General features: G+C 35.6%; 1 protein-coding gene across 1 annotated transcript; it reads right to left on the bottom strand.

Annotated features, from left to right (window-relative positions):
* Window positions 1-426: 426 nt before the first annotated feature.
* On the bottom strand, window positions 427-3,175 carry LOC112024187 (protein GRAVITROPIC IN THE LIGHT 1). Its single transcript, XM_024056834.2, has one exon. The coding sequence runs from the start codon at window positions 2,035-2,037 to the stop codon at window positions 685-687; it is 1,353 nt and encodes a 450-aa protein (XP_023912602.2). The 5' UTR covers window positions 2,038-3,175; the 3' UTR covers window positions 427-684.
* Between the last annotated feature and the right edge of the window lie 12,108 nt (window positions 3,176-15,283).

Genomic DNA, 15,283 nt, shown 5'->3' with positions numbered 1-15,283 from the left:
TAATTATCAACATTTACAAAACAAAAGGTCATTAGGTATGTTACCGGTTAGTCCAAGCACCTCCATCTAGCATTTCCAAAGGGATTACTTCAGTTTTGAAAGATACACTCGGGACCTCAACAATGTATCCCCAATTTGAAACCCCGGCATGACCATCAGCTCAACTCTACGCATAGCTTGTTCATCAGCCTCCACTGCACCTTCCATATCCTCTTCAACGGATTCCATATGAACATCTGAAAATTTGCTACCTCTTTTGACAGTAAATAGTTTTGCTTTTGGATTGATAGAAGCTGCAATGCCTTGTAAAACCCAGACCCACTTTGCCATCTTTGCAAATATTTGGTAGAATGGTGTCCTGGGATGCTTGCCACTCAATACAAATGCCCTGTGATCAAGATTCCCAAAGAATGACACTTCCAGCAATTATTTACAGTTACACTAAGAAATTAACAAGATTCTTGCGGCCTACAATGTAGATTTATCAAAAACTGGCAACTGGAAAGTGGAAAGTACAAACTCTAGTTTGTGTGTCCAATTACATCAACACTACCAGCTAGAGTGCAAAAACTCGGAATACAGCTTCCAACTACCTTGAGCTAATTATCAACATTTACAAAACAAAAGGTCATTAGGTATGTTACCGGTTAGTCCAAGCACCTCCATCTAGCATTTCCAAAGGGATTACTTCAGTTTTGAAAGATACACTCGGGACCTCAACAATGTATCCCCAGTTTGAAACCCCGGCATGACCATCAGCTCAACTCTACGCATAGCTTGTTCATCAGCCTCCACTGCACCTTCCATATCCTCTTCAACGGATTCCATATGAACATCTGAAAATTTGCTACCTCTTTTGACAGTAAATAGTTTTGCTTTTGGATTGATAGAAGCTGCAATGCCTTGTAAAACCCAGACCCACTTTGCCATCTTTGCAAATATTTGGTAGAATGGTGTCCTGGGATGCTTGCCACTCAATACAAATGCCCTGTGATAAAGATTCCCAAAGAATGACACTTCCAGCAATTGATGAACAACTAATAGATACTTTTTTCCACAGAATTTCGCAAAATCAGAATTTGGATATTCTGTCAGAGCATCAATTGGGTTATCAAACCTCATAATTTCATCCACATTATAGGACTTATATTCAATCCCACAAAACATTCTCCGTGCTATGAAGGCTTCAAACGCATATTTCTTGTGGGACCTTTTGGAATAAACAACTGCATCTTCGATTGAATTCGCTGCCTGATCTAGATCCCAACCTGAAGCTTTCATCAAGCTAATTAATGGCTTTGCGAAATCATGAATGGACTTGGTAGCAGCTATGAAAGCATCTTCAAGTGTAGCTATGCTCAAAACTGTTGGGATCTTCTTCTCCAGACTTATCTGCCTCATCTTCTCAACCAGTCCAATGTTCCCCAAATCCAAATCCTGAAGCACTTCTTGCAAACGAAGAATCTCAGAGTTTTTAGCTTTGACTTGGGACTTCAAGTCTTCCAACACCTTCTCACTCAATTCAATTTCCACTTGCAAATGATTGCATGTAGAGGAGTCAAGCTCTGCTTTGTTCGTGAATTGCTTCTCCTTATACGAACGCTTGATCTTGCAAAGTGATTCAAGTTGAGCCACAACAAGTTGATCAGCATCTATAATCTTATCCGGGTTATAGGGAATGTGAGCTTCCTGAAGCTGAATATAAGCAAATTTCAGTGCTGAAACAGTGTCAAATAACTTCACAATCTCCCCTTCACCACACACATTGCTTTTGCTTGAAACTTCAATGGGTTGAGGATGAATTTTCTCACTGACACATTCTTTCTCCTCAGTGTCATCGCTGCTTTCCTCCACTAATGGGGCAGTGTTGTTCTTAGGGTTGTGACAAGACTGATGTTGATGGTGGTGCTGCTTCTGATTTGGGGTTTCAGAGGGAAAGACACCAATGGATCTCAATTTACAAACTTTCGTGAATTTGGAGACAATTTCAGATATGTTTGAGGAGGGCTTAGAGGGTTTAAAGGTGGCATTTTCCATTGCTTAAAGATCAAAGAACCCAAAAACTGACACAGATCTAATTCAATGTGCTTATACCTTGTACAAGAGTAAATTCCAAAATATAATAAGATTAAGATTACAATATTATGAAAGTGGGGTACAAAATCTTAAACAGCGATCCAGAAATTTCCCCAAGAAGAACCGGGATTCCCGGTAATATGCCTTAAACCCTGTGGTAGTGGCATGGAACACCCCTATATTAATTAAAGAAATGAACTTTGGGGTTTTTAGTTAAAAGGTTCAGTAAACAACTAGGGCGAATATCGGCTTGAGTTCAAAAAGGAGGAGCAGAAATTCAAAATACTTAAAGCGCTAAAATCAATATTAAAGGTTATCCCATCATCAAACTTCAGCTTCAAGAGGGTTTAGCATCAAGTTTCAAAATAACAGAAGCAAGAAGACACAAAAGCTAGTAAATTTCTAGATTCCACTTTAAAAAAATAAAAAATAAAAAACCCCCAAGAGATTTTTTTTTCTTCTTTAACTATGAAACTAATCAAAGCAAGCACAGGCTTTTATATGAACAGGCATTTTATACGAACACAATGTAGCCAAGAAGAAGAAAAATGAACCAAAGACCAAGCCTAAGCACCAAGTGACTTTAGCATCAAGATGGTACCTAAAAACCCAACATTTTTCTATTATGAAACAGTGTGAGAGTTTTACCCAAAGAATAGTGTCAGGGTTTGAGCAGTGAGCAGAACAAACACAATGCAGAGAGCAAGGAGTGAGAGACAGCCAGTTGAACCTTGGAGTTCCCGATCCACAACGTTGCAACGTTGCAAACTAGCTAGACCACATACTATTTAGTAGTTGTGGAGCAAAGCAGACAACATTTGGACTAGCAAAAATCCCAGACTATTATTAACGACGACGTTTCAGTTTCAGTTTCAGCAAGACCACTTAAGACTACAGAACAGTACCTCCGATCAAAGCCAAAAATGATGTTTTCAAAGGTTGGGATTGTGATTTGACTGAATGAACGGTCGTTTTCTGTGCTAGAGCCAAGTTGGCATTTTGTGCTCGAACTACTATTAGCGTGAGAGAGCGACAGTGTGAGAACTGAGACCGTGTTTTTGTTTGTTCTGTTTTGGTTGGATGAGAATTGGGACATGGAAAGACTCTTGGAAGTGTGAAAATGTGATGCCCAGAATAAAAAATTGCAACACCACACTAAAAAAAAAAAAAAACCACAATTTTTTTATAATTTATATAAAATTGATAAACAATTAATCATAATTTATCATTTTATAGGTATTAGGATTATCCGCTTAGAGTTTGACAGCTATAATTATTGGAAAAGGACAAATTGGTTTAAAATTTTTTTGAAAAATTTATGTTTTTTGAAAAATTTTAATTAACAAATTCATTAATAGGAACTATAATTGTTTAATTACTTCAATTATTTATTTTGTATTGGGTTTTGTTTTTAATTTTGGGAAAGAGGGTCTGAAGTGGGAATCTGAACTGTTTCGGAAGGAAGAGCTAAATTTGAATTCTTCCTTGGAGTTAATAAAGAAAGAACCGCACGCAATAACCAAAAACGATTAAGCATAAAGCACCACCACAGTTAAAAAAAGAAAAAAGAAAAAAAGAAAAATAGTAACCGCACGCGGCTTTCTTTTTACCCTTCTTTCTTTTGTCTTTGTCAGGGTCCCCACACATCAGGCCCAATTACCGAGTAAAACTTTTATTTTAAGAAATAGTAGTATTTTTCGTTGTTTTTTGTGCCCAGAGTTGCAGATCGAATCTCGGCCGTTGAATACTATGTGTGTGGAGTTTGAGATGGTTTTGAGTTACTAATCCATTTTTGTGAAGAGGCTTTAATGAGAGAGAAAGAATGGACCAAAGTTTGCCACTTTGCCTCGCTGTTGCTGCAGACACGGACAGTGCGTTTCCATTGTGAGCGTCACTAGTAACTAGGTCGGCCAGTGGAAAAAATAAAAAGTGCCATACATTTATTATTTGGAAAGAGTTAACAGTGGCTTTAAAAAAATAAAGTATTAGAGTAAGAAATATTTTTAAAAATTTTTTTATAAAAAAAGAAAAAAATAATTAATTTTTCTGACGAATTTTTATAATTTCAATATAAATGATTTCAAAACTTGTTTAAAGAAAAAAAAATGATTTAACTTATTTTCATTTATTTTGTTGAAATTAAAAATTTTTTGTTGAAAATACCGTAAATAAAGATAAAAGTTAGCTGAAATAGTATAGTTAGACTCATAAATAATGCTAAAAAGTGTAACAAAAATAAGCTGAATAGTAAAATAAGTTGGCAAAAATAATTTTTGTCAAACGAACATCCATCAATATAATTCTTATTTGGCAAAAATAAAATGAATTGATAGATGTGCTATCAATTTTATAGTATTGAATATTGATATATTATTGCCCTATAAGATTTAAGAATTGTACAAATTCATCATTCTTTTAATACAAGAATTTAATGCATTACAAGGATGATGATGTTGTGGCATGATGACATGGTACAAGAGAGTGACATAACATAAGGCCAGTCAAGCTCAAGGAGCTGATCGGTTGGAGAGAACAATGAGATGATTTATGAGAAGAAGGAAAAATAGAAAGAAAAGTGAAAATTGTGGGGCATGGGAGCTAATCCTTTGGGGTGAAATGGATTTCTTCCCAATTTAAGGGAGAAAATAGGCCGAATGAGTAGGTTTGATGAGAAATTATCCATATGTGCTTTTCCTCCTAATTTACATTGCTTTCTTCTTCTTCTTCTTCTTCTTTTTTTTTTTTTTTTTTTTTTTTGAAAAAAAAATTAAGTTTAAGCACTTTTTTTTTTTATTCTTATATGCTATCAAAATTTTCTAAGTAATGTAAATTTATACAATTTACATTTTCTATATTTTCATTTTTCTTCTCAATTAAATAAAAGAGTTTTTTATCCCTCCATTTTCCACCCCAACCAAACACTACGAGGAAAAACTAAAATCTCTTCTATCCCTCACTTTTTCTTCGCCTCCTCCATTTTTTATTCCCCGACTTTTTCACTCTCCTAACCAAACTAAGCCTAAAAGCAATTACACTAGCCTTTGTAAAATCAAAAAAGTAGCAAGTTTTACACATTTTACTCCAAACATTTCCCACATCAATCAAACTGAAGTTATCTAAATATTCATTGTTGTTACAGTAATTGTGTATATTTACATAGTTAATATTCATTTGTATTTTATATTCTATTATTTTTTCCCTCTCCTCAAATCTAATCTCTCTCTTCGTCACTTTCCCTTTACTCTCATCCCCTCACTTTCTTCTCTCTCTACATCATCAAACATGCTCTCTAAACAGAGAATATCCACACATACTCATCATCAAATACTTTACCTATCTCTCCCTCCAAACACAAAATCCCCACATTATCTCAACATAAAATACTTCACCTACACAAACCCATAGTCAAGACCCAACCCACAAAGAGAAACCAACATCTCAACCATACCATTGCAATGAACACAACCACTACCACTTCCACTACGGAGCTCTGACTCCACTTCATTGCAAAGCCATCACAAATATCAAGCAAGGAAGTGACTTGGGCAATTGAGAAGTGGTATTATTATTATTTTTTTATTATTATTGTTTTGGTATTTGTTTTGGGTTAGATTTCATTTGGGTATTTGATATTTGAGAATTTTGCAGGTTTACTGGAATTGATGATAAAATTTGTGGGTTTTGTTTTGGTGTTGCTTTGAGACTTTGACTGGGTTTTGTTTCTCTTATTTAGCTTCAAGCTTACTAGAATTTTGTAGGTTTGTGAGAATTGATGATAGAATGTGTAAGTTTTGTTTTGGTGTTGCTTTGAGCATTTAATTGGGTTTGGTTGATGGGGGTGGTTAATTGAGGAAGAATTGTTGAGGGAAGAGAGAGATATATGAATTAAGAGAATGATAAAAAAATTGATAAAGAAATAGTATTTTTAATGAAATATAATGTATAATAGATAATCTGATGTAGGTTGTTTTGAAAAGTTGTGTTAAATAGAAAAAGTAAGTTATTATGTTAAAATAAACATAAAATTTTACGCAAACTAATATGAATGCTCAATAGTTTATTTCACATGTATCATTTTTATTGTAGCCAAATCCACATATGCCAAGTTTATTGTAGCATTTGAAAATTGGAGGAAAAATTAGTTAGAAACACATGCATATGCTAGATTTTAGGAAGTTGTTAGAGGTAGACACATGTGCTTTATCAAATCTATCATGATTAATATGTTACAACTTACTATTCTATTCTAGCATGTGATAAGTTATTAATGGATGATGTTATCACCGTAACTCTTAGCCTATAAATATCCACGTATTGTAATAATAATAATTAGATTGATTGTAAAGTTCTAAAATTTTAGGTTGAGTATAGTTTGAGGTGTGAATTCCCTCTCTCTCACTCTAGAATATTTCTCTCTCTAGAAAATGCAAGCTTTAATCTTCTTGCATCATTTTGGTATCTACTTATCGGAGTTGGTAAACCAGCCCAAACCAGTTGCATTAAGTGCTACTAGGGACGGACCCAAGGGGGGCCCAGGCCCCCCTAGCCCAAATAAAAAAAGAAAAAAAATTGGGCCCCTTGGCCCAAAGAAAAAGAAGACATTTTTTTTTTGGATATTTTTTTATTTCTAGAGTTGCGCCTCCCTCTTCCAAAAATCTAGACACTCTCTTTTAAAGCCTAGCCTAACTAGTAACTACCCAACTCAAAAACTTAATAAAAACAAAACTTTGAAATAAAAAATAAAAAAATCCTAGTTAGCCCAGTATTAGAGTATTAGCATCAGGTGTTCTAAACACTAAATATTTAGTATTTAGAACACCGAATATGAAAACACTGTACAAGACATTTCAAATACTATATTGAAATAGCAAAAGTAAGTTTTGATCTGTGAAAATAAATATTTTTTTTCAATAGTTGATGCTTTTAAGAAACAGTATTTTGTGTGTGTGTGTGTGTGTGCGCGTGTGTGTGCGTGTTTTTTTTTTTTGGTAGATGATTATATCTTAATGTATTAAGAAACATTGATTTTATGTATTTATCTTGGTTAATAGTTTGTTAATACAGGGTCGGCCTAAGATTGTTTGAGGCCTAAGGCAAGAATTTTATAGGGGTCTTTTTATATCTAAATATCACTTAAATAATATTTATTTATTTTTATTCAATTTCAAATCTATTATTAATTCTTACTTATTAATATGACTAATTCACTCAAAGTGAGCCAATGATAATTACTGTAGGGACTCAATTTGGATTGACCCTGAGTGATGGGTTTTCAGCCCAATAAGCCCAAACAATACATTTATAGAGAGTGGGGTGAAAAGTTTAGGTGCTGGCCGTCGATCACCAAGCATGAACTTTCTCATAAAAAAGAAAAATGTTAAGAGTTTCTTTACCAATGGGGGGATGCTCCTCGGCCTGTGGCCGAGGAGGCCTTATTGTTCTCGCTTTTTTTCTCCCCCCCCTTGTTTACTTTACTCACTTTTCTTTTATAGTTTTCATCTTCCTATCCCTTCCTTCCATCTGTTGATCATCTATTTGCTTTCTTTTCTGGCCGTCCGTCCCATCAGAGGCCTTATCGGTACTCAAGTGGTTCACTCTGATCAGCGTTATCCTGCCAAGGGGTTACCTCCCCATTAATGCGGCCAGGGGGAGTTAGTTGAATGCATTAAATGTGAGATGACAGCTTACTTTGGGGTTAGTCTCTCCCCAAAATCACCTTCGTCAGGCCGAGGATAAGGTGGTCCTCTCCGTCCCATCAGAGGCCTTATCGGTACTCAAGTGGTTCACTCTGATCAACGTTATCCTGCCAAGGGGTTACCTCCCCATTAATGCGGCCAGGGGGAGTTAGTTGAATGCATTAAATGTGAGATGACAGCTTACTTTGGGGTTAGTCTCTCCCCAAAATCACCTTCGTCAGGCCGAGGATAAGGTGGTCCTCGGTGTGGATTGGGAAAAAAGGCTTTCCCTCACCTTGGCCCTGAATAGCCTGTGCTCCTCGGCCTGGGCCTCGGGCCTGCTACATGATGGGCCGAGGCCATCAGGCCCATGGGCCCCACAATTACTATATAGTTTTTACAAATTGGCATATCACTAATAAAGGAAAGAGAAATGATATATCCACAATATTTTCACAATATTTTTACAACAAATCCTAAGTGGTTGGTTGTTACTGATTGTTATTGTTGGGGCAAAAAAGTAATCTTAGTGTTAAGTTCAAATTTGAACCAATAACAACTAACCATTTGTGATTTGTTGTGAAAATGTTATAAAAATGTTATGGACGTAGCATCTCTCAAAAAGAAAAGTTATTCAAACGTTCATTTTATTATATTATTTAAGTAACACCAATCATATTTCTGTTACATTAGTTTGTAACTTTTTTTTTTCCCTAAAATTTGTATAAGTTTAAGCATCTTTCATACACTTAATGGTGCATGTGTTGTATTTTTATTAGTCCATTTTCTTTTCTTTTTTTTGGTGGAGAAAATGTTAAACTCATTACAAATTTTACTACAAAAAGCATACAAACTAATGTGGCAATGAGGTAGCACTTCAAAAAAATAATAAATGAGTATTGAATTACTTCATTGGTGACATATCAATTTATAGGATCCATGTAATAAAACTTGTAACATACTAGCATAACTTTAATATTTTAGGCCTTCTTAAGATTGGAATAAAATATACACCTAACTCACACCTTTTTTTTTTTCTTTCTTTTTTAATAGGCCATGGCCTAGGCCTACCCGGCCCTTTTGGATTTTTTTTTCTTATGCTTTGGCTTTTTCTAACTTGAAATCTTAGGTCCACTCCTAAGTGCTACAAATGCAATAACGTTGGACACCATTTAGCTTGGTGTCTAAAGTTAAGAGTATTTGTCAAATATTAGATCTTAAAAAAAATGTATCAATGGATGCAGCTAAGTTTCGTAATTATTTAATTGGGTTTCCTATCAATGTGATTTCTAGTTTATGGAATTAATGTTGTTATTCATAGCTTAACAGCATAAAAGAAAATTTATCACTCACCTAGACATTTCAACTCATAAGGATGATGGTAAAGCTGTCTTGTCCTCTTGTAAAGGAAGCCCGAGCCGATGTGTCGTGCTCTAAAGCACCTTAAAAAACAATGTGTCGTACCCATCCTTTGTATGAATTCCTTATACTGCAAGTCGCACAACTGCTTCTATAATCTGTTATAACATAATGTAATTAGTGTAGTTTTTGTTTAGTCAGTTAAAAGATTGTTATAGTTGTTACGACAAATCCTAGAGCTAAGATTTAGATTATATCAGTATATAAACTATAAAGTCCAATAGCTGTAAGAATTCAGACAGGTAAGACTCATTTGCTTAATCTCTCTCTCTCTCTCATGCTTTGTTCTAGCGTCTCAATTTTCTTTTGCATCTATTCCTCTCATTCTTCTTAGTTACTTAGCAAATATAAATGGGTAGCCTCTTTTTTTTTTCTTTTTTTTTTTTTGTTTTAGTGTCAGGATGTGCCGAGTTTTGAAACTCCAGTAGATATGAAAAACACAGTAATGGAGAAGTAATTATTGGATGACAATAGGCACATCTTCTGCATGTGTAAGTTAATATTTCTTTGTTTTTTCTTTGCAAAGTGTGTAAGCTTATATATCAAACGACACCTTTCAAGGTAAAAAATTCAGCTGAATTCTTGAGATAGAGGTATAGATTCTATGCTTGAAGGGGACACGAATGTAGTACAATAAAATTTTGAGGAAAAACAAATAAGGGAGAGAGAGCAAATACAGACATGCACAAAAGACCAGCTGATTAAAACGAGATGAAAAACAAAGAAAAAAAAGAAAGAAGGGTTTTGACACAAACATGTATGCTCCCCCACCTGTCTGCTGGTAAAGATTCTATGTCACATGTTATGAAAGTAACATCTATTGTAAACGTCGCTCTACCAGCACACTTACCGTGTGCCCACGGCTCATCTTCTGTATTTCTAGCTTGCTTGTTGGTCGTGCACTACTAAGGTTTTGCAAACTCTCTTACATTGTACAAAACTAAAATTTGAAAGTTGTTAGTGTATAACTTAGACTAGATTAGCTCATTGGGCTTATTCCAGTATACTATACTTGTAATTTACTCATATTACTTGTACTGCATACATATCTAACCTATATAAGGCTCCCTATTGTACATTATTATTTACACATCAATATATAGACTATTCAGTCTTTGTCTCTCACTTTATATTGCTAACATGGTATCAGAACCTTTCCTCTGATTTTTTGGTTCCTGTGGACATCTCCGACGTTCTTCTGCTGCCCTTGCCTTCATCTAAAAGTCACTGTTAGAAGCAAGTCATTGCCGTCACGCCCATAGCCTTGAAAAAACTCGGATTTCATCAATTTTGTTGATTAAACTGCCAAAGTCAAGGCACAGATTAACAGATCTGACGATCCCAAGAAAAACCCAACCAAAAACCGCGAGAAATCACCTCACATGTGCCAGCTGAAGGTTCTGCCTCACGAGCATGTGATCCACATGCCTTCACGCATCATCATATCTCACACGTGCCTCACGCGTCGGGAACAGCGCCGTCAGGCGCTTCCACATGCCTACCTCAGATCACATCCTGCCACGTCAGCCGTAGAGTGACATCACACTGCCATGTTAGCACATGTCAGCATCCCGAGCCGTTGACTATGACTAAGCCATTGACTTTGACCAAAGTCAAAATATTTCAATAGGGTTTGTCTTGCTCAGTTTTTTGCATAGATTCCAATTTTGGGCCCTATTTCTGCATTTGAGGTCTCTAAATCCCACTTTTTGGTCATTTTGTTCATTATGGCTCAATAAAACGAACGAGATATCATACGTCCTATCACCATTATGTTGGATGGTCCTACTAACTATCATGCATGGTCTCAAAATATGACTGTCTTTCTCAAGGGTCGTAAACTGTGGAGATATGTGACTGGTTCAATTCCTAAGCCAATACCAAAACCTCAATCCAAAGCCACAGCTGCTGAAGATACCTCTAAGACTACTGTTACAGCAGATGATTATGAAGAACACCTAGAGGAATGGGAGAGTATTCAGAGTAAGATCTTCTCTTGGTTTATCAATACCTCATTCCCTCCATTCATGACCTTCTTCCTCGCCTTGAGACTACTGAGGCTGCTTAGAAATTTTTGGTCGATCGTTATAATTGCACTAATGATTCAAGCCTAGAGTACCACATTGAATCGAAACTTTATCAAATGCGCCAAGAGACAGGTCAGTTTATTTCTGATTTTTATTCTCAAACTTCTACTATGTGGGAACAACTTTTTACTGTAGATCCTCCACTAGTGTGTTCTAAGGACATTAAGCTCTTTGTCAAATATTGGGATCGTCATAAATTTATGCACTTCATGATGGGTTTACGTGAGGATTTTAAGCCTACTAGGGCTTCTTTGCTTAGCCGGTCTCCTGCTCCATCTCTTGATGTTGCAGTCAAAGAGCTCATTTTTTAGGAGAACCGTCGGCCTATTCATCACATGTCATCGTTTGATCATGTACTGGCTACACCATCTCTATAGCCTCCCATTATTGCATTCACTGCTCCTCCACGAATAAACTCTAGGAGTCCCACCTCTCGGTCTTCCAAAGGTACTCGCTACGAGTTTTGACGTGCCAAATGCCATGACATCTCAATTTGTTGCAAACTGTAGAAATTTATGCAAGAGCAAAATAAAATTTCTCTTCCTCAGGCAACTACTGTATGTCCTTCAAATCCATCAATTCCTACAAGTCCATCTTTGGCTTTATCATGGTCTACACTACTCCTCTCAGTCTTTTATCGAGCTTCATGCTTATTTAGATGCACAATGGGCAGGTGATCTGACTGATCGATGCTTTATCATAGGTTTCTGTTTCCTGTTAGGTATTTCTCTTATCTCGTGGTGTAGCAAGAAGTAGGATGTGGTTTCCCGTTCCAGTATTGAGGCTGAGTACCATGCCCTTACCGACATCACATGTGAGCTTGTCTAGCTTCGCAGGCTTTTGGCTGACATTGATGCTCTACAGCCCACTGCCACTCCTCTTTATTGTGACAATCATAGTGCTATTTACATTGCTCATAATGATGTCTTTCATGAATGCACCAAGTATATTGAGATCGACTGCCACATCACTTGCCAGTATCTCAAGAAAGGCAATCTCAAGTTGTTCTCCATCTCCTCTGCTGACTAGCTTGTTGATATCTTCACCAAGAGTCACCTGCTCGGTCATCTTCAAGTCCAAACTCCAGTTGGCTTCCTCCTTGCCACCTCGAATTTGAAGGAGGATGTTAATGTATAGCTTAAACTAGATTAGCCTATTGGGTTTAGCACAGTATACTGTACTTGTAGTTTACTCATATTACTTGTATTGCACATATGTCTAGCCTATATAAGGTTCCCTATTGTACATTATTATTTACACATCAATATACAGACTATTCAGTCTTTCTCTCTCCTACTACCACTCCTTTTTATTGTGACAATCATAGTGCTATCTACATTGCTTATAATGATGTCTTCCATGAACGCACCAAGCATAATGAAATCTACTGCAGTATCACTTGCCAGCATCTCAGGAAAAGCAATCTTAAGTTGTTCTCCATCTCCTCTGTTGACCAGCTTGCTGATATCTTCACCAAGAGTCACCTGTCTGGTCGCCTTCGAATCTTATCTCCAAACTCCAGTTGGCTTCCTCCTTGCCACCTCGAATTTGAGGAGGGATGTTAATGTATAGCTTAGACTAGAATAACCCATTAGGCTTAGCCTAGTATACTTTACTTGTAGTTTACTCATATTACTTATACTGCACACATACCTAGCCTATATAAGGCTCTCTATTATACATTATGATTTACACATCAATATACAGACTATTCAGTCTTTCTCTCTCACTTTATATTGTTAACAAAAGTTAAAAACCTCTTATTTATGAAAAAATATGATAAGGTTGTGATTCTAATTAAGCTCATACTCTACGTTTAAAAATTAGATTGGTTAGGTCAATTCAATCTACTTGATTGTGATCCAATTCAATTTTTTTTTTTTTTTGGTCTAATGCATTATGTGTGTGTGTGTGTGTGTGTGTGTGTGTGTGTGTTTATAATCAAAGACGTAATTAAATGCTAAATAGACCATGTTAGGACATATGTGAATCAATGTTAGGAACATATATCAATATAGAATTGACTAATATTTTGACAAAAAGCATTTTGCTTGTAATTTGGTAGATCTATGATGTGTTTAATATTTCAAGGAACAAAATTTCAAGTTCAAGTGTTAAAATCATGCAAATCTGTCCAAGAATCAAGTGAAGAAGTACTGGATTTTAAAACTCGACAGCTAGTATTTATCGAGGTTTAAAAGGTTGTTTAAGCTCAAGGCTTGACAGCTTCTAGATGGATAGGGTATCTGTTGAGATTTATGAAAATCAGTTTTTCAGATCTGATTTTACTCTAATCCGTGAATAGATGTTCGAGCTTTCTTTTCTCACAACTCTAAACATATATAAGGATTTTTTTTAAGAGCCGTCAAATGTTGCGCAAGTGTAAAGTAAAATTGTGTTCATACAAATTGTGACCGAAGATAGAATTTGCCCTAGTTCATCTTTCTCTTGAAGAAGCTGCTGTATTTGTACACCGTAGGGTTTTGTAATTAAGAAGTTTCGTGATCTTCATCGTGTTGATGAACTAAAGAACTTTGCAGCCAACATCCTTCTCAAGTTAGTGAGTAAGTCGCGTAATGTGATCCGTGTATCGAATTGGTTAGCCAAATACTGGGTGTCATGCATTGAAAAGAGAGATTGTCACTACAGAACATGTCTAATTGAGTATTGGGGTAAGGGTTCAACTGTAGGTTGATATAAGGTACTGAGATTCCTTTACTTGTAATCACTTGTTGTGATAATAGTGAATTCTTGAGAGTGATGACTTTAAAATTACCCGGTGGGTTTTTTGCCGCGTAGGCTTTCCCCATTCATAAACAAATCACCGTGTCAATTTATTTTCCGCTGCATTTTAACTTACTTGGTGATTTGTTTGTGCTATCACACTTATTACATGCAAATTGAATTAATTAATTAACTTGACTAATTAATTAGTTAATTCATCACAAGGAGTCAATACATTCTTAGCCTATTAGACCACTTTTTGAGTTCACTAATTGGTTTGGGATTTAAAACATTGTCCATGCTCTCTAATCAAATGTGTCTAATAGTTACTGCTATAAATTTTCTTCCACAAAATTACTCAAGAATCATGTCAGAACCATAAATTTGAAAATGATGCATGTAACATAAAAGTTGAAGATGAAATTTTATGCATTATTTGTGAACCAAAGTTTATGGAAATTACATGACTCCAATAAGTATTGCCAACATCTCTTCATTTGTATGACCAATATTTTGATATGACACATTTCCTGATTTTCTCCAATCTCCCTGTAAAAATATGATAAGATTGAGAAATGAAACATAAAATAAACGAGTATACTTTACATCCCAAAGGCTACATGCATGTTTCCAAAACATCGAAATCTAATAAAACTTTCCAACACAGAGGGAGGGGACAAAGAACAAGGTAATGTCAATTATGTCATCCTCTTGATCAGTACACTCCAAGTTTTCTAAAAAGCATCACTGCATCAGTACATTTATTCGGCTCCTTGAGAAGACCTCATAGTGGTCGAGTTGTACGTTGGAGACGAGTCAGATGACATTAACAATGAATAACAACAATTACAAGAGCTTTCAATGCAGGATGAATTTCATTTGGACCACGCAAGAAAGAAATAACAAGATGGAAAATGGGGGTGAAAAGTGAGGCTGAAAAATGCATGAAGGAAAATATATATGATTTTCCATTATTTGGTTGGAGTGAAAATAAAAAGGAAAGAAAATCTTAAAATAGGGTAGATAGAGATTTTTACCCAGGTCCACCATCTTTTTTTTCTTCAAATTAGGGGAGAAAAGAAAACTACAAATCTATACATACTTTTGATTTTTCTATTTTTAATAATAAGCGGTATAATAGTAATTTACATTTTATCCTTTCACTTTTTTACTTATCCTCTTCCATACTTTTCTATTCTATCAACATTTTCTATTTTTTAATTTTTCTATCATCTCAGCCAAACAGATCGAGCATTAAAACCCAAAATTCCGTGATTGTTGCAAGACCAACCTCTCTTGCAT

This window comes from Quercus suber, unplaced genomic scaffold (genome assembly GCF_002906115.3).
Source record: "Quercus suber isolate HL8 unplaced genomic scaffold, Cork oak 2.0 scaffold_537, whole genome shotgun sequence".
Classification (NCBI taxonomy): Eukaryota; Viridiplantae; Streptophyta; class Magnoliopsida; order Fagales; family Fagaceae; genus Quercus; species Quercus suber.
This window is presented reverse-complemented; position numbering and strand designations above follow the sequence as displayed.

Coding starts and splice junctions, on each gene's coding strand:
- LOC112024187 (XM_024056834.2), bottom strand. CDS start 2,037: ATGGAAAATGCCACCTTTAAACCCTCTAAGCCCTCCTCAAACATATCT.